The 24,641-nt window shown below is 51.1% G+C and overlaps 5 protein-coding genes across 5 annotated transcripts; 3 read left to right on the forward strand and 2 right to left on the reverse strand.

Annotated features, from left to right (window-relative positions):
• The first annotated feature begins 173 nt into the window (after positions 1-173).
• On the forward strand, positions 174-4,436 carry ASPVEDRAFT_44389 (DNA repair ATPase SMC5). Its single transcript, XM_040813037.1, has 6 exons — positions 174-804; positions 871-1,782; positions 1,844-2,734; positions 2,793-2,865; positions 2,917-3,044; positions 3,094-4,436. Exons 1-6 carry the CDS (start codon positions 325-327, stop codon positions 4,183-4,185), a joined length of 3,576 nt encoding a protein of 1,191 aa, XP_040670610.1. The 5' UTR covers positions 174-324; the 3' UTR covers positions 4,186-4,436.
• Positions 4,437-5,446: 1,010 nt separating this feature from the next.
• ASPVEDRAFT_31281 (C2H2-type zinc finger protein) lies at positions 5,447-6,448 on the reverse strand (the record flags this gene model as incomplete). The annotated part of the gene is made up of 2 exons (XM_040810452.1): positions 5,447-6,156; positions 6,220-6,448. The coding sequence occupies 2 exons, from the start codon at positions 6,446-6,448 to the stop codon at positions 5,447-5,449; spliced, it is 939 nt and encodes a 312-aa protein (XP_040670611.1).
• A 284-nt stretch (positions 6,449-6,732) lies between these two features.
• On the forward strand, positions 6,733-7,797 carry ASPVEDRAFT_31282 (uncharacterized protein; the record flags this gene model as incomplete). Its single annotated transcript, XM_040810453.1, has 3 exons — positions 6,733-6,855; positions 7,013-7,214; positions 7,391-7,797. 3 exons carry the CDS (start codon positions 6,733-6,735, stop codon positions 7,795-7,797), a joined length of 732 nt encoding a protein of 243 aa, XP_040670612.1.
• An 11,363-nt stretch (positions 7,798-19,160) lies between these two features.
• Positions 19,161-21,190, reverse strand: ASPVEDRAFT_54947 (ankyrin repeat and BTB/POZ domain protein; the record flags this gene model as incomplete). The annotated part of the gene is made up of 3 exons (XM_040814999.1): positions 19,161-20,733; positions 20,806-20,891; positions 20,957-21,190. 3 exons carry the CDS (start codon positions 21,188-21,190, stop codon positions 19,161-19,163), a joined length of 1,893 nt encoding a protein of 630 aa, XP_040670613.1.
• A 611-nt stretch (positions 21,191-21,801) lies between these two features.
• On the forward strand, positions 21,802-24,047 carry nimA (serine/threonine protein kinase nimA; the record flags this gene model as incomplete). The annotated part of the gene is made up of 3 exons (XM_040807378.1): positions 21,802-21,853; positions 21,921-21,973; positions 22,032-24,047. 3 exons carry the CDS (start codon positions 21,802-21,804, stop codon positions 24,045-24,047), a joined length of 2,121 nt encoding a protein of 706 aa, XP_040670614.1.
• Between the last annotated feature and the right edge of the window lie 594 nt (positions 24,048-24,641).

Here is a 24,641-nt window from a genome sequence, read left to right on the forward strand (position 1 = left end):
CCGGGAGAATTGAGAATCGGTTTTCCTGTTCGTTATTCAGAAAATAAAGCACGGAGCAAGCCAAAATCATGCGATAACGCCGACGCTGCCGCGCGCCACCGCCTACCGGATCCAGACATAGATTAGTTCTGCCAGGCGATTGGCGCGTCGCGTCCACGCCTAATCACGAGTTTAAGTCTCCCCTCCCGCAACAAAGAATCCAGACCAAAGGAACCGGCGGCCTCCATGGCGAGCTGAAACGGATCGAAAGGGCCTCATTTTTGCGACCAACCCTCCAATGCTCGATGACTATCGCCAAGGCAGACTCACCTGTCAAATCCAAAAATGCCTTCCCTGAGCACGGTTCCTCAACGCCGCCAAAGGTCCGATGAAGATGATGAAACCGATGCATCTGGCACAGCGTCCTCCTCCCCCTCGAGCAACAGCAAACGTCCGAGAATAGAAGAAGAGGAAAGTGAATCTGCTGGATCTGGGGCTTCCGATGTTGACGCTACGGCTGAAACGGATGACGAGAATGATAGTGCAGAAGATGACTCCGCAACTGCCACCCAGGCGAATAGCCAGCGCCAGAGTCTAGGCCCAGCAAGACATCCAAGGGGCGGGGTGAACGGTATACAAAATCAGGTCTCACAGGAAGGGTACAAGCCCGGTGCTATTGTCCGTATCAAGGTCACTGATTTCGTGACCTACACTTCTGCGGAGTTCTTCCCTGGGCCGAAACTGAATATGGTTATTGGACCAAATGGAACTGGGAAGAGTACGCTTGTTTGTGCTATCTGTCTTGGTCTGGGATGGGGGCCGCAGGTATGTTGTACTCTTTTCCCCGTTATTGTAAAACCTGTGCATTAATAGGTTTGTTTGTGACTGCAGCATCTAGGACGCGCGAAGGACATCGGCGAGTTTGTCAAGCATGGATGCAGAGAGGCGACAATTGAAATCGAGCTTGCAGGTAGTCCGAATCACCAGCGGAATCCTGTCATCAGCCGGACGATCAAACGAGAGGGCAACAAAAGCACGTTTACGTTGAATGGAAGGCCATCTGGTATGCGTGAAGTTCTAAGACTCGCGCATTCGTTCGCTATTCAAGTCGACAATTTGTGTCAGTTTCTGCCGCAAGATAAAGTTAGCGAATTTGCTGCTCTCACCCCAATTGAGCTTCTTAACTCGACACAGCGGGCTGCTGCCGGTGCGGAAATGGTGGAGCTACACGAAAACCTGAAAAGCTTACGAGCTGAGCAGAAAAGCCTTCAATCGAACAACGAGGCTGACCGAGATCTACTTTCGAATCTCGAGGATCGACAAGAAATGCAACGGGCAGATGTCGAAAGGGTCCGTCAGCGAGCGCAGATCAAGAAACAGATCGAAGTATTGGAAATGGTTCGACCCGTCGTCCAATACAAGGAGCTACATAGGAAGTTCGATACTGCGAAACAGGAGAGAAGGGCCTGTCAGCGCGAACTCGAAGAACTTGAAGCGGAATTGGAGCCCGTAATGAGATCCGTCAAAGAGAAAGAGGGCTACTGTAAGCAAATAGATGACGTGATAAAGCATAAACAGCGAAAGTTTGAGGCTGCAGAAAGAGCGGCTACAGACGTCGGGAAGAGAGTCGAAGAGTATGAGCAGTCCATGAAAGATATGGAAGCCGAAATCGAAGCAGAGAAAAAGAGCTCTGGAATTTATCGGCAGGAAGGGATCAAGATTACGCAGGAGATCAATCGGCTCAACCGACAATTGAATGAAGAGCCCGTCGAATTTGACCCTAATTGGTACAACGACCAGATTGTAAGTGTAGAAACAGGAACCATAAATACTCAACCCGTGTTGCTAATTGCTGCTTGAACAGAGAGAAAAACGAAGGGAACTAAGAGATTTCGAAGAGAAAGGAGACGAGATCAAGGGCCGCCGACGACCGTTACAGGAAAAACTCGCCGACACAACGCGACTCTTAAACCAGACCGAGCAGCAATTGCGAGGCCTTGACTCGCAAGCTGGCCAACAAGAGAGGAAGCTCCAGCAAGCATCCCCTGAATCCCACAAAGCTTACAAGTGGCTTTTGAGCAACCAAGACAAATTCGAGAAAGAAGTTTTCGGTCCTCCGATTGTCACTTGCTCCATCAAGGATCCGAGATACACGAACCATGTTGAGGCATTGTTGCAGAGAACAGACTATACGGCTTTCACGGTCCAGAGTCGGAATGATTTTAAGACTTTGCAAAGATATTTAAATCGCGACCTAAAACTTCATGATATCAGTATCAGGACATCTTCTATTCCTCTCGTCAATCTTCAAGCTCCATTGCATGACGATGAGCTGAGAAATATGGGCTTTCAAGGCTGGGCAAAGGACTTTCTCAACGGTCCGGAGCCTGTACTTGCGATACTGTGCAGTGAGAATAGGCTGCACCAGACACCAGTCAGTCTAAGAGACATCTCTGATCAAACATACACGGCCCTGGAACAGAGCTCAATTACATCATGGGTGGCGGGTAAACAGGCCTACCAAATTGTGCGACGACGAGAATACGGTCCCGGAGCTTCGTCCACCCGCGTACGACAAGTACGACCAGCTAAGGTCTGGACCTCCCAGCCTGTTGATGCATCAGCAAAGGGGACTCTACAGGCAAGAATTCAAGAGTTGAAGGATGACGTCAAAAACGTTCAGGAGGAAATTGAATCTGAGAGAGCAAGATTGACTGAACTTGGTCGGGAGTATGAAAAGGCCCAAAAAGAAAGGGTCAGTTGGCGATATTTGTACTACTTGCCCGGGTAGACTTTGCTAACTTCCACCTTAGGATGAACTTGAGCGCGAAAAGGCAGATAAGCAAACTGCCCACACCAACTTCAGAGCCATTCCAGAACGAATACGTAAGTCATGCCGTTTCAATTCATATTCAACCCGCTAACAAGACGCAACAGGCCAGCAAGAAGCCAAGAAAAAATCAAACGATGACTATTTTGCAAGAATCAGGGCCAAGGTCCATGATATTCGCAATAAGCAGGATCAACTATCTATTGAAAAGGCTGAAGCAGTCATAGAATATGCGGTATGAGACTTGGCGAGTTCGAAAATGAATCGATACTAATAACAAACAGGATGCGGTTGAGACACTCCGTGGTCTCGAAGAGGAAGTGATCAAGTTGACAATGTGGAAGGTTGAAGGAATTTCAGACCTGGAAATCCTCAAAGGCCGCACCAGCGACCATAACGAGAGGCTCCAGGCTAAGGGCGAAGAAGTCAAACAAAAGAGCCAAGAAGTTGCGGAAATGGCGGGGGAAACCAAGAGAGTCGGAAAAGAGGCAAGGAAGGTTGCGGCGCATCTCAAGGAAAAGCCCGAGCTAGAGGAAATGGGCAAGCAGATATACGACAGCCACACCGTCACCGAACTGGAAGCCGAAATCGATTCTGAAAAGGCGCGTCTTGAACTCACCCACGGAGGCCCTTCGAATGTGGTGAAAGAATTTGAAGAGCGCGAACGGCAAATCGAACGTTTACGCGGAAAACTTACCGAATTCCAAAACAAGCTTGCGGACTTCAACCACGCAATAAACGAGATCAGAGGCAAATGGGAGCCAAGACTAGATGCTATTATCAAGAGCGTTAGCGACGCATTCTCAGACTCGTTCGCACGTATCGGTTGCGCTGGTCAAGTCTCTTTGGACAAGGCAGGCGAAGAGCTTGGACCAGACGGCCAACCAAGCGGGAACGACTTCGACCAATGGTCCGTCCAGGTGCACGTCAAGTTCAGAGAGCACGAAAGCCTGTCTCTTCTGGATTCACATCGCCAATCCGGTGGAGAGCGAGCCGTCAGCACAATATTCTACCTCATGGCCCTGCAGTCTCTCTCCGCATCACCATTCCGCGTCGTCGACGAGATTAACCAAGGAATGGACCCGCGGAACGAACGCATGGTCCACGAGCGCCTTGTCGATATCGCATGCGCCCCGAGTGAAGACGGTAGCGGCGGCGGGCAGTACTTCCTTATCACGCCCAAGCTACTCAGCGGCCTCGTCTATAAACCCGGTATGAGAGTTTTATGCATCGTCAGCGGTGAACATATGCCCGAGGATCACAACCTCATTGACTTTGGTACGGCTGTGAAAAACATGCGAGCCATTACTTCGCGGTCAAAGGGCAAGGAGAGGGCCATTGACAACACTGCTTCGCGGTCAACTGTAGCTGCTTAAAGTCTTTTCTCTCTCCAGTCCTATATTTATGCCTTTTGAGCTTGGTGTTTCACGGATACGCGATAGATATAGGGGTCGCTTATTGTATTTAGGTTCAGTTCTTGTCCATAGTTCACTGTGATACCTGAAGGGCTTTGTTTGGAGTTAACAAGGGAGGCTATTGTTATGGAACAGACAATCAATGTCTACGTAAGATCAAGGTTTAATTCAAAGTCATAAGTACCAAGCATATCATGCCATCAACTCAGCTGCTTCATTCCATTGTAGGCCAAGCGCACTAACAAGGAGGCCGTTCCTTCCATCCTTAGATAGTCCAGTTTGTTATGGCGACGCTCCTTCCTATTATGCGTAAATATCGGGACAATCACCCCTTTCCCTGGTCGCCGAACAAATATTACCGACGTGGGGAGTGAAGAGCGATGGAGATAGGACACCGGCGCCTCCAGCTGACTTGGAGCTCCTGCTTTTCCTTTCCTCCTGAACGATCTTCATCATAGTAAATAAGCCCAAGGCACACCGTCAACTACAGCTCAGGGGCACACAGGTTTATCATTTACAGATCATCTACAAGATACAATCCGAAGTGTAAAGTTGATCATCTTTGTTTAATTCATTTCTTCTTCCGAGGTTGAGGTAGAAAGGAAAAGGGGGTCATTTCATGTCACATCATTGAAACAAAGGAAATATGACAAAATGAGAAATAAAGACATTACCATACTCGCTAGACATACTGGGGCTGGGGAGCCCAGCACCCTAGCCTAATCTAGCTTTTTGGTTCGCCTTCCATTGCTTCTCTGGTATGCATGCCATGCATATTATGCAATAAACATTTAAACATCCTTCCCCGGCCTGACATGAGATGTTGACCCGGGTTTTATGAAGTTGAATGTGTGAAAGTATACAGGAATAGAAGAGAAGTAATGGTAGAAGAAGAAATGCAATGTAAATAGATTTGGAACTGGATGTGTATGTTCCCCAAACGAATCCGAAGCTGAATCCAAATCCACGCCGTATCCGTATCCCCGTGACACCTGACACCGGTGCAGAACATGAACATCGGTAAAATGAACAGAATATGAGAGGGTATCATGAAATGAGATAAACAAGTCAAGAGGAAATTATTGTAGGTTGAGATGATGAAGCGGTGCTGTTTTCTTTAGATTGCGAGTGTGACATCTCGCCCGCCAGATAGGTTTCGATGGATGCGTTGCTTTTTTTTGTTTTGTTTTGTTTTCGCTTATTTGTTCTAGTTCTTGTTTCTTCAGACCATTGCAGTAGCGACTGCGCGGCCAGTGTGGCAGCCGCGCTCGTGCCGCTTCATATTGCTTCGCACGCTGAAGGCTTTCCCGCACCCGGCATGTGTACAGCGGAAAGGCTTCTCGCCGGTATGGCTGTGAGAGTGAATGCGCAGGCTGGAGGGTCGTGAGAAGGCCTTGTGACATGTGCGGCAGATATATCGGTCATGATTCTGCTGGTAAGGTGTGTTGGTTGATGGCGGGAAGTAGTGGTGGTGCTGCCAGGCCGGTGTTACTGGAGAGATCATTGGCTGGTGGTGTGATGAAGGTGGTGGCGGGGGAGGAGCGCCTTGATATGTGCCGGAGGCCGGACGCTGGTAGTACATGTTTGATGGTGATGGCTCAACGGGAGATGAGTAGGAAGGAACGCTTGGAGCTGGAGAGGCGTAGGGGCCCGGAGCGTGGTGGTGAGGCGCGGAGCCCTGGCTTGAAATGGATGACCTCTCGTTGGGGCTGGCCAGTGTCACTGGTGGTTGAGGGTACTCGGTCTTGACCATCTGGTTCGTTGCGGATGAGATTGAGCTGGAAGGCGAGTGGGTAGTGCTGTGGAAGCCAGAGCCAGGGCGCAATGGCGGAGTGGGAGGCAAGCGGACTGGAGCGGCGCCAGACTGTGTCTTTTCGAATGCAGGGCGCGCATCCAGCTCGCGCTGTGAAGGGGAGCTCAACCGTTGGCGCTCTGCTTGATGTGTTAGTGATCAGTTAGGACGCTGACGCAGGGGAGCAGCTTTGGAGGCCTTACTTGCTGCATGTGTTGATGCGCCATCAGCACTATCAAGAAGCGAAGAGATAGAAGGCAGCGAACAGCGAGGTGCCTTGTCCTCAACTGGAGGAGACAGCGGCGCCTGCGAGCGGAAAGCCGAAGCTGAAGGGTAGAAGGAGCCAGGTTCAAAGGCAGGAGGGCTATATCGAGACTTGACAGTCATGGCGGGCTCGGAACCCGGCTGGGAGATGAGGCTGGCGAGATCCATGGTGTCGGGAGGCAATGGGTAGTAATGATGGAGGAGGCCGGGAAGTGGACGGGCTGGACGGGTTAAAGTAGCAGAAAACGTGGCGACGAGGGAACAAGGTCAGAGATATAATATAAGATGGAGCCGACGCTATCCAGACGCACCCAGATGTATGGAGTGGGGAGAAGGAACAGGGGGGGAGAACAACGAGGTTTATAGACCTGGGCCGCGAGATGAGGTGGGGAGCAAATGAAAGAATTCAGAAAAAAAATAAAATAAAAGCCTGAAAATAGAAATAAAATAAAATGCAGCAGGAGGATCGCCCCAAGGCTGATTTGCGCAGGCTGATGGGCCGCCGTCGTGGAAATGACTCGGGGAGGTGGGCTGTGGAGAGAGCCGATTCGGAGCTCTTAGACGATGACCGTACCGTAAGCACAGTACGCCGCCAACTGAGACTCGGTCCAAAGCTTAATCGAGGCGCGGTGGAGCCTGGGTTGCGTCCGCGCTAGTAATAGATTACGCCCCTTGACACGCGAGAATGGGATCGATTCCTCAGGCAGTCGCTCGCCTCGCCCTCAACAACAGCAATCAGCAATCAGCAATCAGCATCCTTCAGGAATTAGAATTCCTTCATTAACGACGAATTCCGTCAAAAGGTCCAAAGAATCCAACACAATCTCCTCGTGCAGATCTGCCCGGCAGGAGGCCAGGTTCGAGCCGTGGCAACCTTGCAAGGCCGCGACAGAGGACTACGTACAATTATTAATGGGTCTCGACAGGCGGCGCCGTGAGCGATGATCGGTGGGTGGACTCGCTCCGTTTCTGGTCTTACCTGTCACAACGATCCCATGCCCCGTTAACGGCTGATCGTTGCCGCACGATCATGTCTTTGCTGAGAACCTGATCTCGTCTCGTAAAAGACCGCCCGCCGATCGTCCTTGTGTTTCGTGGCTGGGTGGCCAGTGACCGTGGGTGCCGTGTGGCCTGCTGGTGTTCGTATGCAACCTCACTTTGGCGTCAAACTCAGCAATTTTGGTCGTCGTTCCCTCGTTCCTACCCTATTGCCCTCAGTCTCGCTGCTTATCCATGATCGACGCGTCGTATCATCGTCCTTGGGCGATCAAGACAAACAAGGGGGGAAGACTGTTCTTGGAATGGAAGTGCCTCCGTTCCCATCATCATCAACCAAGCCTCTGGAGCCCGGTGGCAGCTCCGGCTTGGGCTCGGGCCAGGCTTGGCGAGGCCACCAGGAAGGGAATCTGGGAACGATTTCCATCCGCTGCATCCTTCGCTTGGGGGCCAAGTCACTTCGCGACCAGCCTGCAGCCTTCGTGAGCGAACCGGAGATTATCATCGAGTGGAAACGATAATCAGAAAATAAAGGAGGTTCCTCGCCGGACCAAGGACCAGATTAAGTTAGCGTCGACTGCTCCTATGGCCAAGGCCTCACATCCGTATGATTTTTCGCTTCCAGGGCTCCCTCACTATGACGTTGCCTATCTGGAAATGGGGAAACCTGGACTCTGGAGGAGGCCTTGGAAGCTGACAGGCAATATCAAAGAGATTCTCTTATTCCTCTGGTTATTACCTTGGCTTCGGCTAATTGATCACCAAGATCGATGACCCTTCAATACTACAACGTCCATTGGGATCGACTTCACCACAAGCGTTCATACGACATTTTGCGCACTCCAGGCCTTGCGCTGATTTCCACAGGTTCCTCCCTGTCCACTTGTGGGAGAGGGCCCAACTGGCATCATCCCTGGTTCAAGGCTTGGCTCTACCCGAGTTTCTTATCCACATGTCCTGAGCCTCGGCGGAGAACCAAGCGTCGACGAAAGTGGCGATGGAGACGAGCAAGACTGCACCAGACTTACCATCACTGACCAGACTAATGGGAGATCATCAGCCCGAAAACCGAATCATCAAACATAAACGCATATCCCGAGAGCATTCCATCCAAGACATGGGAGTGGTCACTGTTTCACCCTGGATGGTCAATGGTAGCCTGTCCCAGTGCCTGTTCTTCGGTCGCTTCTGTTTTGCGTAATTCATTTCCGTGGATTGTTCTGACCATGATCGTCAGCTTCCGCCTTGAACCGGCCAAGCGACTGAGACGGCGTTCCTTCCTGAATCTTCAGTCGCCCATCATCCAACACCGCCAGTCATCACGGGAGACATCCGTTGCGCTGGCTGTTGGGTCGGCTTCCTCCCTAAAACGCTAGCTGTGAATCATGGGAATCCCAGTGATCCTCAGTTCCCGGAGTACATTCCGTAGGTTTCTTCTCCTCGAGATAATAATCTTCCTACCGTGATCCTTGGTCTTGATGGATACAAGCTGATCCGAGGGAACCGCACTCGTACTTTAGGAAGGCAAAAGCAAAGGAAAGGGTTACCCCCGATCCTCGCACTCAACATCCCAAACCTTAATAAACGATCTCGTGCAAGCGAAGCTTACGGCCCAATCATCAGGAGGCATCAGCTTCGCCTTGTCTGCATCAGCTGCATGAATGTCGCTATAATTATTATCACTTATTCTCCTGGCCGCACTTTCAGGCAAGAAAACGTTAGCCCCAGTAGCTTCAGGTCCTCGTACTATTTTTATCTAATTGGCTGATCGGCTTCAAAACAATAATTCTGGAGTTGTTCTTCTGCCGTCTGTCCGACTCGATAGTAAGTGATGAGGTTTCGGGGAGAACACCAAAGATTTAGCCTCCTCCGTGCATAAGGCCTGCAAATCAGCCGTCTCCAGAATCCGACCATAAAAATGCTTTCGCGTCCAGAGTGGACTGAGAGGGCCGGGGAGGTCCAGAAACCGTGGGAAATTGCGCAAGGCGCAGTGCAGTCAGCAGTCATGGATTCGAGAACCCAATTCCTTGGTCCAGAGTCACACAAGAGTGCTGCGCCAATCATACAACCCGCCTGAAGGAACTCGAGGCAGAAGCGAGGTCGCACAATGGTCAAGATGACCGGCAAGCTTACACAGATCATTCCTTTCATTCGCACAGGATGCTCGATGGAGCGAGATACGATAGTAATACGATCGGAGGGCTGCAATTTTCCTGTGCAATGAAAAAGAAATATACCAACAGCAATCATCACAGGCGCTGTCTGTTGGACAGGTGTATTCTCGTGTCCACCAATAATATTGTTCCAATATCAGATGTTGTTCGGGAGTCGGGCGATCCACGAGCATGAGTACAAGTTCCAGTTCCTTTTTCGACCTGCGATTGGAACCGATGCGACGGTGAATCTCGACTCTCGAGGATGATGATCACCATCACGGATCGCGGTGATCGCTCGAAACCAGGCACTTCGTTTCATAAAATGCAACGAACCGAACCGTTCAAAGCGTACCAAGTTCAGGCCAATTGCGTACGCGTTTCCAGTTTCCTCTCCCGGCGGACAAACAGAGTGGCCCCTTGGAGCTCCAAGTTAGGTACCGAGACACGAGGCCTGTACCAGATCTTCCTCATGGGCCGTCGCCATCCCAAGCAGTCGAGCCACGGAACAAGCAGAATGGTCTCTGGGTGATGCTCAGGCTCGAGATCTTCGTGCCAGATTTCGCTTCTTCGCTCTGACAACTTAATTAAGATTACTGGTACTATTAATATTTCCGCTTTGGCGCTTTTCCGACCGAAAAGGGAAGCGGGAGTCGAAGCCTGGAGCTGTTGACGTCAAAATATTGGATATGGGATCCTCTCACGGACCCAAAGCATGCCTCAGAAATTCGGCATATCTTCATAAAAAGCAAAGGGAGAGGAATCAAGGGATTCGGACCGCAAGAAAAAGTATACCTTTGTGAACCAGAGGTGAACTTCATCCTCCAGAAAGGCATCAGCAGGTAATCAGCCGGTGGCACCAGTAGCGCTCCAATATCTCCAACTAAACCAAAAAGGGATTCCCAAGATTCAGCAGTCGAACTCGATTGTGATGCACGACGATCATTCCAACGCCTTCAAAACGTTCAGCTTTGACCGCCGATTTGAGTGCTCGGTTTTGTGCTCGGTTGTGCTCGGATGAACTACTGCAACTCGCCTAGTGGGCGCTCATCATCTCGCCCTCTCCTCCCCTTCTCCAACCTTCGCGGGCTCGACTAAATGCGGACTAGTGAAGGCTCCGGAGCAGATAATCAGGCGTCACTAGGAGCTTGCCTCCGATACTATCGACAATGAAACTATAGTTGCCGTCAGTCGAATAGCGCAACGGGCCCGGTCTATTCCACGGCGCTGCTTCCTCAACGGGGAGCCTGCCTTACCCGCTGAATTACAAGGACGAGTCATGGTTATGACTTAGGGGGATTGCGGGAGAGTCTAATAAAAAAAGGAAAAGAAAAGAAAAGAAAGCATCAACATTAGTAGACTACCAGATCGATCATGAGATCGAATCTCAAAAGGCCTCGCTTGGAAAAGCCCCAAAAGGATAAGCCTCGCACGACCCAAGCCTTCGCACAGTGTGAGAAACCATGTCGGCTGCTGTCGCCCACTGTCCAGTCTGCATCGAGATGCAGAATAGGCTTGCGGTAAGATCCATATGATAGGCGTCGATCAATAACAAGAAGCCGAAGGAAAGTGAACCCGGTCGATGTTTCAGGTTTCAGGAGTTGATCAGGAGACAAAGCCAAGCCTGTGCAGCCACGCGTGATGAGGAGATCAAGGCGTCTCCTGCCACGCGCAAGCGTATTACACGGGATCGACGTTTCCCGCCCCCTTTTCCCCCTGCATGTCCAATCACATTTTTCGGTTTCAGAATCAATATCGGCTCTCAGCTGGAAGCGATGTTACACACTTACACCAGACTCAACCAAGACTCAACCGACAAACACATGGAGCCACGGTCGGAGGCTGTTATGCGGCGGATCACCACACTATCCTGCAGCGCAGGTTGACTTGTGGCACAGCAGCTCGAGTCTGGGCGCGGCACATTACGAGTTCCGTATTACGGTGCACATTATTATTGCGTGGTGATCGTGCAACTTTGCTTTGTCTTTGACCGTTTGGGCAAGTATACTCCGGAGTGGTATAATGGAGGGTAAGGTAGGGATCGGTGATCAGAAGAGCTTCATGATAAGTGCAATATCCGAGGTCTCAACGCGAAGCAGCCGAGTTGGATACATACAAACTCCCCACCAGCCACGATGGTCGATCGCTATATTGGCTGTGATTGTGAGGCTGCCAGGTCAGGCTTCGGGGAGGTGACGGAGGTCGCGCGGCTGTCGACGGAGCTGGAGCTCGCTCCGGTGGGTTCGTGGGGATCCAGGCAGCCAGGGGTTCGGAATCGGGACTTGACACGCAGTCACGATTCACAGCGAGAAATCCGTGCGCAAGACTGCCCAGTGTCCAGATAAATGCGCCGAATTTGGCTTAGCTCTCGCCTACAGAGTTTCCAAGCTCCAACGCTCACCCGCTGAAACACCGAGGCAAACCCACCAACCACAAGTCTGGAGCATCGAACTGCTGGAGCGGGCGCCAGGATCATTTTGTTGGGGGAAAGCGGTGGCCTCCTCGCTCCTATGCTGGGGTCTGGACCCCTAGTGGTTTCACGTGGCAGATTGTCGCCTCCGTCACCATCACCCTTCGGCCCTTCCCGAGTTTGGCAGCAAAGCCGACGCACTAATGCACTCTAGTACCCTCATTTTCACTAGTAATTTTAGGTATGCTGCTCTCATTCCTCTGCAGCGATCCGCGACTCAGTTTCTCAGGAATCAGGACGGGGTGAGAAGGCGACAGACATTGCAGAGATCATTTGTTGGAATCTCAGCCTGCACTTCCAGCCATCCAGTTCCACAGACCTGGCCCAACCGTTTTCTCTCACCGAGGTACTGCCAAGCAAAGACTGAGTTTGGGGTACGGGTACGTAATTTCGATACGGACGCCATCATTCATGACTTTCGTCGATCATTTATACATAGAAATGTCGAAAGCTAAAAGAAATTTGACAACCATGTTATGATGATCCGTGCAGCAACATTGCAAGATACCGTTTGTCTTGTCTTTCTGATAGCGATCCATCACGCGAAAAAATAAAATGAAACTCCCCATTCCCTTTACCCGAGGCCGTCTCAAGGGATATGACAGTCGAAAACAAGGATGCTGCCTCGTATCTCCGGTATCAGTCTCGGCATTCGGGGCTGCATACAGACAAAGTAAAGGAAGGCGGTCGGAAATGGAGCCCTCGCACGCCATGCATATTAATTAAGATCAAGGGCCTTGGAGAAGCTATCGGCGACTATCGCCTCATACCGGCGTCATCTAGACGACAGATCTGCCGACTCGTTTAATATACCTGCTTCCTCCATCGGCGACACTCTCTTCAGTCAAACCTTATTTATGGTGGGAATCCATGATCCCCCACCACTCCATCTCTTCATAATCGCATTCGTCGGGCAAGATGCCTATCCAAGTAGGAGTCTCTGAACCACCCAGCCGACATATCACCCACCACCAGACTTTATTATTGATGATCTGGAAATTAACAAGTAAATGAACACCGAGTCAGGTATGCCATAGACGGGTGCCATTTCGACCTGTCGCAGCTGTCAGGTCTTTTTCTTGACAAGAGGGGCATTCCGGAGCTCTTTCCCATGAAAGTAACCGCTGTCGGCCTTGAACCTCGCAAGCTCTCGTATACCTGAAGTCTCCGACATTTTGGGTGGTTCGTGGATACATCCATGTTCGAGATATATATCTGGACAATGATTTCGCCGCATGCGTCGAAATCCACGAGGCATTTACCAGGACTGACATAACCAGGAGTCGTGGCCAAAGCATAAACAGGCGCAGTACCCACCGAATGTCATGATGGATAAACTTTGCGACCGTTTCATCCTGGCAAAATGAAGCTCAGCTGGTTGACTGTCAGTGTCAGTGTCAGTTCTGCTGAGGATGTGGGATGTGGCATGTGGCAGGCATGTGGCATGTGGGGCGCCGTGGGGCCACAGCAACACCGCAGCTCACGATACAAACAGGCCAGCCCAGATCTGACAAAGAATTAATAAGACTGAGTAGTCTCGGAGTAATGTTCCCTTTCATCGGCCAGCCCGAACCGCTGGGATTCGCCTCTGATCGACGGCACACTGAAACCCTGTCAGAGACTCTGACAGGGTTTCGGTATACTAGTCGAGCGATAGCACAATACATCGTTCCTTCTGTATCATGCTTCAAAGTTTACACAAGGTTTGAAACCAGAATGCTGCTGCACTCTCAGCCATGATCCCTGGAACTCTCGCGTGGATTCGGAAATCTCAAGCGAAAGACAGCCAGACACAAGACAGACAGGTGTGGGTTCCGCATGCATGGCCCACCTTTTTTGTTTCTTTCCTTCTTTCCATTTTCTTCGTAACGGTTTCTTGCTCCATAAGTTAGTTTACGAACTAACTACTTTAGTAGTAACGTAAGTAACGGGGTCCGAACTGGACGTTTCCGTACTTTACCACATTTGGCTTACTCCGGGTCCGCGAGCGACAATCAATCTCCTTTCATCGACGACAGACCACCGGGGTTTTACTGTGAGCGTTAGTGCCACCGGCATTTTAAGTTTGAGGCATTCTCATTCCCTGGCAAAGAGAATTGCCCTGAGGATTGAGGAAGGCGCGGCCATGAGGATCAGGATCACTGGATCAGGATCGGCCGGGCTTTGCCCTTTGGATACCGGCGGTCTCAGACGACATCAGGAATAAGGATTCGCTAACTGGGCATCATCCGGCCATAGCTCCTGCGCCGCCGCGTGCCCGGCACTTTGGTAGCCAGCCGACTTGTTGGCGGTGTTGGTGAGCTCAGGGCTGTGAGGTGGCTGGGATAACTAAGGAGTTCCTGGTCTGTCAGTCTGTCTGTCGTGGTGACTTCCATATGCGGGTGCTCTGGGCGAGGAGGATGATATGCTTTGTACTGTGTTGGTGATCTGTGGCTGTTAACCCTATATAGTAGTAGGAGTGAGCATCTGTATATCACCACTAGAAGGGAAATCTGCCCGACAGAAGCAAAGATCGAAAGAAGGAAAGGTGATGCCTCGTTCGCTCAGGCATCAAGTCTCAGCCTCAGGCTGCGTCCCAGTCTCAGTCTGGTGGCCTCAAACTCAGCTGAACCGCAGCGTAAGACATCTCGAATCCACTAACCTAATCGGTTATAGTTTCCCTGGCCGGAAAAAGCCAAAAAAGGATTAGCAAAAAGAAAAAGAGAATGTGGAAAAAATACGAAGATCACCAGCGTGGCAGGCGGAGCCTTACCCAAAGGGGCTTAATTGATTTGCCGTGCCGTGGGTAAGATTTCCATCGGTTCCATGGATGAGTCCGAGGTTTAAGCGTGGCGTCTGGACCAATCAGGCACAGTGGGTTTTTATGCTGCTCGTAAATTTTGGATTCGGGGCTCATTTCCACCGAAATTGTTCCAGAGGGAGGGATCGACAACGGGGACTGACGCACCAAATTAGGCCCGTACATCATCCTGCCAGGTTCCAGACGGGGAGTTCCACTGCTGTCCATAATTCATACTGTTCCACTGTCCATCTGGATGGAACTCTGGATGTTTACAGGATAAATGGCTAAATGGGAACAGTGGTGTTGAATGTAGATCTGTCTTCAACGTTTCAAGGGGCCTGCCTCGGACCCGGGTACGTCGGCTTCTACTTCGAGAATGAGATGCCTGTGCCCACTATTATTGAGGGCCTGAGAGTGTACAGTATATACGTTCTGAGAAAGAGCTTCATAATCATAACAGCCGCTTAAAGGGCTATGTAGACCCGCCTTCCCCCGAGAGACGGAGATGGGTGGAGATGTGAGATCCTCATGTCCAAGGAAACCGGCTCAGCGACGCAGAGAGGAAGCTAAGTCCAGAGCCCATTATTGAATACCCTTAGTTTCTCCGATAGAGTACATTGGTGCCGGCCGGCGAGCTACTGCTCCTCAAGACGGGGGGTCGGTCGGTGATCATCGAATGTGATCAGGGCTGCATGAAGAGGAAGTGACTGGTGTTTCAGCCTTCTTCTTACCGCTGCTCCTTTGGTTCCTCTGCTGCAGGCCAGGAACTGCAAGTACAAAGTTGTCGATACAGACGAAGGGGTTCCGTGCGCTGGCTCTGTGCTTTGCAGCTCCGCGCAGCAGCTGCATCACAATCATCAATTCTTGCATGGCTGCAGTCTGCTGTGAGAGGCTTGACTGCTGACGGCGTGTTGTTGCGCCTTGTGACCGCCATTATCGTGACTCTCAATCTGCGCCGTGGCTGACCTCGACCCTCATCTCATCTAACTCTATATTGCTGGGTTTCTCGTGTTCTCAGAAAAGGTGGTCAAGGCGCCCAATACGAAATTGAACTGCATAGCCCGAGGTCTGGGATTTGAAGCAAGAATAGCAACTGCAATCTGCCAATAAGACGGGTGTGATACTGGCGATAACCTTGCAGATAGATGGCCCAAGAGTTGAGCTATTTTCCAACATTGTCTGTAATCTGAGGGATCCATCACCTGCTTGAAGCCTGCCACATCTCGGACTGCGCCGGGCATTGAATTTCCCGATTCGACATACGAGGAATTTGTCGTCGGTTTGGACAATTGCGGCTATTTTCGGCGGGTGTTGGTTCCAAAGAGCAGTTCCAAAGCACTGTAGGCTGCCAGGCAATAATAATCCACAAAATCGTCCCCTGCATTATCGTAGAGCCGGTGGTCCTGTCCTGCATCTTTTCGGAGGGTCAAAGGTGCTCCGGCTGATCTGAGCATGCATCCTGACTTTCGATCTCTTCCCAGATTCGATAGTTGGAGTACCCTTTTGAGGTTATGATGACTCACAGTATATTGCCGTCCTTGGCTTCTCCATATCTGCTGCATATCCAGGATTCCGCGGAGTGCAGCCATTCATCCGTCGACACAGTCTGGTCTTCGGTGAAGGCGTGAGCAGACAATCATTCCTCTTCACGAATGGTAACTTGCATCTAGGGCACTGTGCGTTGGGTCCTGAGGGTACCAATGTCTGCCCGTCCCAACCCTCCTCTTTACCTTCGCTTATCGACCGTCAGGTTTCTTACTCGGCGGATGCGACCTTGATCTCCGTTAGACTATCTTCTTGGGGAACGGAGTGGCTGCCACGAGGAGTATGACCTTCTCCGGAAGGATTATTGTGTGGTGACAAACACTGCGCCATTGTAACACCAGAAATCACGCATGTGTCTCGAATAGATGTCTGCTATGGAGAGCAAAAGCTACCGGAGTTGACGGACAATTCTGGAATAGATTACCAGGCGCTTGGGAGGAGTTGAACGGTTGCATATGCCCGCATTTCCTTTGCATCACCTGGCCAAAGAATCCTAGTTACCCAGCAAGGCCGAGAGTGGCCCATGAATAACGAGCCATTCCATGTACGATCGCAGGGCCTCCGCCAAAAGGCATGTCGAAGGCCGAAAGTACTTCGGCTTACGGAGTTAAGAGTGATGCCTTTCTTTTGTTGCAGGGAAATGCGTCGTAGAGAGGTCAGCCCATGCATATCCGGCGCGAGGGCCGCCCAAGGTCGCTTGACGGATCATCCGCTGCTTTCAGGTTTCGCTTGTTTTCTGTGTGAGAAGCCACCTGGAATCCTTTAGTCCATGCTGGCAGGCAAGCACCAGGCCTCATGATTTACCATACAGAAGACTACTGCCGCATCAAGTTAGATTGTCCGCCACGACTGTGGGATTTGAGAAAATCAGGCAAACTGTCAATGGATGGAGCGACAATTCAACCCGCTGCCCCTCTGCGTTTTGAACCTTGGACCCCGCCATGAATTCCCACAATGGCGTCAGCCCTGATACGGGCCTCGCAGCATCGCGCTTGGAGGCGTGGGAGCTGCCTGGCAAAAACCTGAGATTGGTTCTTTGTCCCACGCAGGCGTAAGCTTCGCGAACATCAGAAGCCGTGAAAGCATACCCTAGTTCATCGCCATATGGCTCAACGGTTTCCAACTCGTAAAATATCGCACCAATCAGTCCTCGTCCCCCGCACACACCGAGTGGCGATGGCTTTGTCGATCGACCTCTTGGAGCAAATCAGTGGGGACGGAGCAAGTGAGCATCGTCGAACCAGACCGGGTATTTGGAGGCGCAAGATCAGTGACGCCCTCTGTGTCGTGGCAATCCCACGCTCGGGACAATCAAGTTGAGAGGAGGGGGGCAAAGGTCATCCACTGCGAGCGAGTCGTAGTGGCCGCCATATTGACGCCCAACATCAACCATTTTCCGGCTAACCAGCCCTGTTGATTGGCAGGTTAAAATTCCGACCCAGATTGACCATGCGTTTCGTGGGCGATCCGCCACGGAAATGCCCGATTGCTGTCCCAGCCAGAATGCACCAGGAGATAAAAAGAAGGGGCCAGAATGATCAGATCGCCAATCAACATCGATGATCACCAGCGTTTTCGCGCTTTGATTTTCAAACCTGCAGGTTTAGCTTCCCCTCGTCCACTTTTCCGAGAGCGGTTGGTCGCCTGGTGGGCTGGGATGCCTCATCGCCGCAAGTTGAGTCGCATTCTGACTCTGAAGTCTGTACGGAGTACAGATCCTCCTGGAGTGGCTCTTCCCTGCTGCATCGTCGTAAGTGTTGGATGTTGGTTGGCTGTGCAGGCCTCCCAGGGTTCGAGTCTGCCATCCCACACCGTGAGCACACCGTAACACTGCCCACACGCTCAAACCCATACACGTCGGAAAAGTAAAAGTCAAATTCTGGAGGCGTGGGACATCTTTACGTGATCCTCCGTCGGATGCAAGTGGTTTCTGGACACTGCTCTTGCTGCTCGCGCGCCTTGCATGGCAGATTGACTCACGTAAACTCGCCCTGATGGCTCGTCGAGGGATCTGGATAATTGCTTTGAAGCTGCATGGGCAGCAACGGGGTCTGAGATGCTGCCAGCGCAATTATGCATAGTCTTCTTTTCTGTCACAACCTCTTGCATCGTGATGCCTGAGTCACACCTCGCTGCGACACTTCTAGTCGCAGGGGTGTCTGCGCTTACGGTCAATGCCTCAGCAACGAAAAATTCACGGCTCTGACCCCCGTCTGGTCAAACTTTGAAATTGTTTGACTTCGCCTTGTCCAGAGGATGATCAAATAACAATAGGACTGCATGTACTAGCGGCCTCAGGAGTGTCGCACTGGCCCTGCGGGCCGGGGCGCATGCTGGAATTGTTGCTCCTGGAGAGCACGTTTGGGGGGGTGCAGCTTTCCCTGTTCCCAGTCAATAGCAGCGCAACAAAAACCTGAATTCGTCAACACGCTTATCCATAAATATTAATCTGTCCGTAGTGTATGAAACATCCGTTGACCCGATCGATGTGCTGTTCGTTGAGGGTTTTTGCCTTGTGACCTCTCAATACCGTGGGATCCCTCAGGACCCGTTTTGATGGCGCAGGTCGAATGGCGTGTGATTGTGAAGAGACTTGACTCCCTCAAAGCGTAGTGTGCCTTGAGAATTGATCTGATGTTGCCTTGTAATGAGACCCTTGTATTGGGATGCAATCAACTTGAATAGTGAAATCTGGATTGAATCATATATGTGTGTATATATATATATATAGTGTGTGTTGATGTTGTGCTGCTCGCCAGAAAGCCCAGGATTGTATCTTTGTGTGTACTGAATATCCAATATACCGTGTTCTACCGCTCTCTATATGTTTTTATCTTCGTTGGGACCATATGTATGTATATATATATATACCCTGCGTTAGGTCGTCAATCGTCAACTCGTGTTTTGTAGATACCGTTCGGGATCCGTAGCCGTCTATGCGTCCAAGTTCAAGCTCTCCAGAATCTGGTCAAGCTTCTCCATCAAAATCTGGTAGTTTATTGCATCTTTGCTGATTTCATCTTCCACAACCGCACCGTCCAATGTCTTGATGATGGAGCCATGGTTCTGTCCGTTCGCTGGCGCGGGCGCCAGACGTTCAGGCAATCCTTCACCATCAGGATGTGGATGACCGTTTGACGAGATATGAATTTCTTCGACTCCGCTGGTGACCTTCTCGATGCCTTCGTCACCAAGCTTTTGGTCCGCAGCTTGCTGCTGTGCCGTTTCCTCCATCATCTCTTCAATTCCGGCATCGTCAAACCGTAGCCTAAACCGCTCGTTGAGATAAAACCGGATATCATCTAACAACTCAATAGAATCGGTCTCTTGTCGTCCCTGGATACGGGATGCTGACTCCTGGATCAGCTCTGCAAACTCCGGCGAATCTATATACGCCTCGAGACGGTAGGCCAAATAGCGAGCAGCGAATTCCTCTAGCCGCTGAACTCGCGTCATCCACCCGGCACGGATAATGCCGTAAATATCAATGTCGTCGTCCACATCTCCCTTGGTCCTTGTAGCTTCCGCTTGTGACATATTACCACTACCGAGCGTACTAATCAAAACGGCGGCCTTGGTCTTGAGCTTCTCGATAAAGAGCATATCCGCCGCGAATAGCACTTCGACCGCAATATCAAGAGGGAAGTCTGCTCTTTCGGCGTAAAGGAAGGTCAAGATGATTTCCAGCACGTCTGGTGAGCAATCGACGGGAATGATGTGCAAATGTTCCTTCATATGGGCCTCGCGGAAGGGTGAATTGAACATGGTCTGAAAGAACTCGGATCGCAGTAGCATCGCCCGATGGCACGGAAACAGAATAGACCTAGCTTCAGAAGCTCCAGTCGTACCGGTAGTTTCACCGTCAAGGTCATCCTCGAAAATCTCGTCTGCCTGTAGCAAGACATCTGCAAAGACCGGGTTGTTATGATCCCATTTCACTTCACCGACCTTCGACGTCTCGATCTCTATCTTATGCTTGAGGACATTTTCTCGGAACCATCCTTCGAGCTGGTCTCGCCCCCGCGCAATCTCTGTCGTTCTCCTTTGGCGTGCCAGTCTTCTGTCACCGGCGTCGATTATGCTGTCAACGAGACTGTTAATTTCCAAATATTTGGCTATCTTGTCGATTCCAGCAAAGACTTCGGATTCAGTAAACCCTGTCCCGGGACCGCTTCTTAAATCCCGAGGAGGCTCTCCCAAGTATAGGTATTTGATCGCCGTGCCAAAGGCTTGGGGTGGAATGGTACTGGGGAGCTTCCACGTAGTTGTTTCGGGAGAAGCCTGTAATTTTTGATAGAAATATGGTGATCGAGCGGCCAGAATGAATTTATGCAAGTACAGAGTTTCTTCGCCTGTAGCCACCTCTATATCTGACGTTTTGGGCTGTTCCCGCACCAGGAGCGAAGCTGTATGGGCAGCAAGAGGTTGGAGAGGATCGGTAGATTTCGAATAATCGTATTCGAGCAGCAGATTCCTTATGCGGTCGTTCAATGCATTATATAAGCATCTATTGAGAGACGGCTAAGTTAGCGAGACTCTGGGAATAACCGGACCGGAGATAATATTGGTTTTAAAGCACCTTTCACCCTGGAAGGTATCTCGTTCACATAGAGCACCGGACTCTAGCAGTAGCTGGGCGACCTCGTAGTGGCCACAAAGACTCGCCTAAGCGCTTATCAGTTACTACTTGATCCAGCTTGGACGACACAGACAACACGGAAGTCACTGACCAGAATCAAGGGGGTGTAATCATAATGATCCCGTGCATTGATATTGACCCCCTCAGTGATCTTTTCTTGACAAACCTTAAGGTCCCCCTTACGACACGACTCGCAGAGTTGCCGAAAAGGTTCGCTGAGGTCGAGAGGGTTGTCATCAATAATGGCTCCCTCCTTGATCAGCTTCTTCTCATTGTGCAAGCTGATTTCCAGTTGATCCTTGCGCAGAACTGTGTTGTCTCCCATTGTGAAGAAGCTGCGTCTTGCTTGGTGGTGGCGGAGGATAAGAACACATGCGGGACCAGACGATCGCGGGCTCCCTTATCGATAAGCATGGTCACATGACAATTAAACGCGGGCCTGTTTGGATGATTCTTGGAGGTTCCCCTGGTAAGGACATGCCGGGAAAGTCTATCGCATTCATCTATATTGTGAAGTGCAGATGTGTTGGACTAATAATTGGGCCCCTGAAGACCGCGGTGTACATGCAAGAAGGGATGCAGGAATATGCTATTGAAGGTCGAGGGGGATGAACGGGTGATCTCCGCCAACACCGCCTGGGGGTCCCACCGCCTGCCAGATGCAGATAGTACCTCGTTAGCGCTCGGTTGCTCAGCAACAGGATCCGCTCTAAACATTCGCTTTCCTCCACGCCGTTCCATACCGTGACTTCTCGAAAGCTTCAACCTTCTCCATGATACAATCTGAGCTCTGAAACTACTAACATAACAGGAATCGCCACATCCGGAACGAGTCGTCAATGACCCAGGAACCCCTGTTGTCCATTCCTCTATTATTTTTCTGTTTAATTGCCTACATCCCACCTAGCGACTCTCGATTCCTCCTAAGCAGCCGCAATGGCAATTGCACTGGCCGAGGCAGACAAGTATGAAGTGCTGGAGAAAATTGGTACTTGCTTCCGTCGCCCTCTGTAAAGGATGATGTTGGAGCCGTCGTTCTAACTATCGTTGTTCAGGTTGCGGTTCCTTCGGGATCATTCGCAAAGTCAAGCGGAAAACAGATGGCTTCGTAAGGAAACCCGCCAACCCCTGGTGCTAGCAAGAAACTTACAAGAAGCTCGTATCAGATACTGTGTCGGAAAGAAATCAATTACATCAAGATGTCGCAGAAAGAGAGGGAGCAGTTGACGGCCGAATTCAACATCCTTAGCTCTCTTCGGCATCCAAACATCGTCGCCTACTACCACCGCGAGCACCTCAAAGCAAGTCAGGACTTGTACCTTTACATGGAGTACTGCGGTGGTGGGGACCTGAGCATGGTCATCAAGAATCTGAAGCGAACAAACAAATACGCTGAGGAGGACTTCGTCTGGCGGATCCTGTCCCAGCTCGTGACCGCCCTATACCGCTGTCACTATGGTTCAGATCCGGCAGATGTTGGGTCAAACTTGCTGGGGCCAGCTGCGAAGCCCTCTGGCCTCAAAGGCAAGCAAGCTCAGATGACTATTCTGCATCGTGATCTGAAGCCCGAAAATATATTCCTGGGTTCAGACAACGCTGTTAAGCTAGGTGATTTTGGCCTGTCCAAATTGATGAACTCTCACGATTTTGCCTCGACCTATGTGGGAACTCCATTTTACATGTCACCGGAGATATGCGCGGCCGAGAAATACACGTTGCGATCTGACATTTGGGCCGTGGGCTGTATTATGTACGAACTTTGCCAGCGAGAGCCACCTTTCAATGCGCGTACGCACATTCAGCTCGTCCAGAAGATCCGCGAGGGGAAATTTGCCCCATTGCCTGATTTCTATTCCTCAGAGCTGAAGAATGTCATCGCGAGCTGTCTCCGTGTCAACCCCGACCACCGCCCCGATACGGCGTCTTTGATCAACACGCCCGTCATTCGCCTGATGCGGAAGGAGGTTGAGCTTAGCAGCCTATCCAGAACGGTAAGGAAGAGGGAAGAAGCCACTCTACAAAAGGCAAAGGATGTGGAGCAAGGTTTTGCGAAGCTCGAAAAGGAGAAGCAGCAAATTCGAGCCGACCTTGAGAATTCCATCCGGCGGGAATGGGAAGTGAAGGCGAGGTTGGAGATTGACCGCCAAGTCCAAAGCGAGTTGGACAAACTTCGCAAGAGGTTTGATTGTGAGGTCCAGGACCGCGTTTCCCAAGAAGTCGAGAAACAAAGACGAACCGTCAATTTCCGCGAGGACATCAGCCTTCATTCTAGCGCCCACGGATCCCAAACTTCTGCCAGCAACAGTGAAGACTCGGACTATCCTTCAAGTACAGACATCAGTCAGCTGTCAATTGAGTCGCCCTCGAGCAGGGGCAGCCGACCCCAGAAGAAGGAGTCACGCACCCCGTTTACTCGCTCGAAAACGGTTGTTGATTCCCCAATGGACGTTCAGATGGCAGAGCCATCTCCCATATCGATCGCGTCCCTTTCTTTGTCTCCACGACGCACCTCAAACACCTACTCTGGCAAGAATATCTTTGCCGAAGGCGAAAGGAAACGGCCCAAGTTCGAACCAACAATGACATCGGACGATGAAGATGACACACCCGAACTCCCGTCGCCTACTCGTCCGAAGGTTAAGCCTGATCCTTTCAAGGCCCCGTCTCGCCCTCTCCTTCGTCAAAACACGACCGCATTAATGCAGAAGCTCAGTACCCAGCCTCCCATCTTCCCTGCCAACTCTTCAAGACTACCCCAGGTCTCAGGCTCCGGCCAACCTGACGACCGTCAGAGGGAATCGAAATCGCGGTCACCCCATCGGCGGTTGTCAAAGATTCCATCGTCGGCCAACCTGGCTGCTGATGCGGGATCGCCGACTCGCAAGAGTGGTATGAGAACGAGCCCGACCAAGTCGAACGGTGGTGGCGAGGAGATGTTCAAGGCTGTAATGCAGCGCAACATGGGCGGCAGGACGCTGGTGGAGCTTGCTCAAGCACGCGCAGGCGGCCGTCCGATGGATGAAGTCAAACGCTGCAGCAGCGATCCGCGTGTCGGAGCCTGTGCTGCCCCATTGAAGTCTTCCTCTGATCGTGAACCTCCCGCAGTCTGGGACCCCGAACGGGATGAAATGCCCAGTCCCTTCCTGGCACGAGGAAGAAAGGTGATTCGGAACCTGAGGTAAAACTTGACTTAGAACTGCCCTAGGTTTGGGCGCGCCACTCATTCCGCTACGATGCATAATCTCATAATCCTGCAAAACAGCTGCAACCTTTGGATATGCGGCCGGTGTGATATCCCCCTTTTGACGGTTGACCCGCAAAAGTCAGTTTGAACTTTTCTTGGGTTTCTTATTGGCCTCGGCCTCGAAACCCCCCTTCGACAATATAATAATTAAGTCATTTCTTGGAGTTAAGGTTGGGTGGTATACATTCTGAGAGCGAAAGACCATGCAAGGCATGGGCACTGATGCATTTCCTTGCGCTGCTGCACCCTTGTTGAGACTTGTCCTTTCTTGCCCCGTGATTCATCCAGCACACTTTCTTTTGTTTAATGCAGTGATGACCCTTCTACCCTTGTTTTGCCTGTACTGTACAGCCACTTGCATCTGATTTGAGCCCAGTTCGATGCTCTCGTTGGGGTAAGACTTCCAGAACCTGGTTGATCGAGCTTCTTTACTCCCGAGTAACTGCTGGACGACGCGTCCGCTCGTTTAGATCGTCTTGTTTCTTAATTTTCCTTTCTTTCTTATCCACCGGTGTTGAACGGGCGGCGTTTA

This window comes from Aspergillus versicolor (genome assembly GCF_001890125.1).
Source record: "Aspergillus versicolor CBS 583.65 unplaced genomic scaffold ASPVEscaffold_8, whole genome shotgun sequence".
Classification (NCBI taxonomy): domain Eukaryota; kingdom Fungi; phylum Ascomycota; class Eurotiomycetes; order Eurotiales; family Aspergillaceae; genus Aspergillus; species Aspergillus versicolor.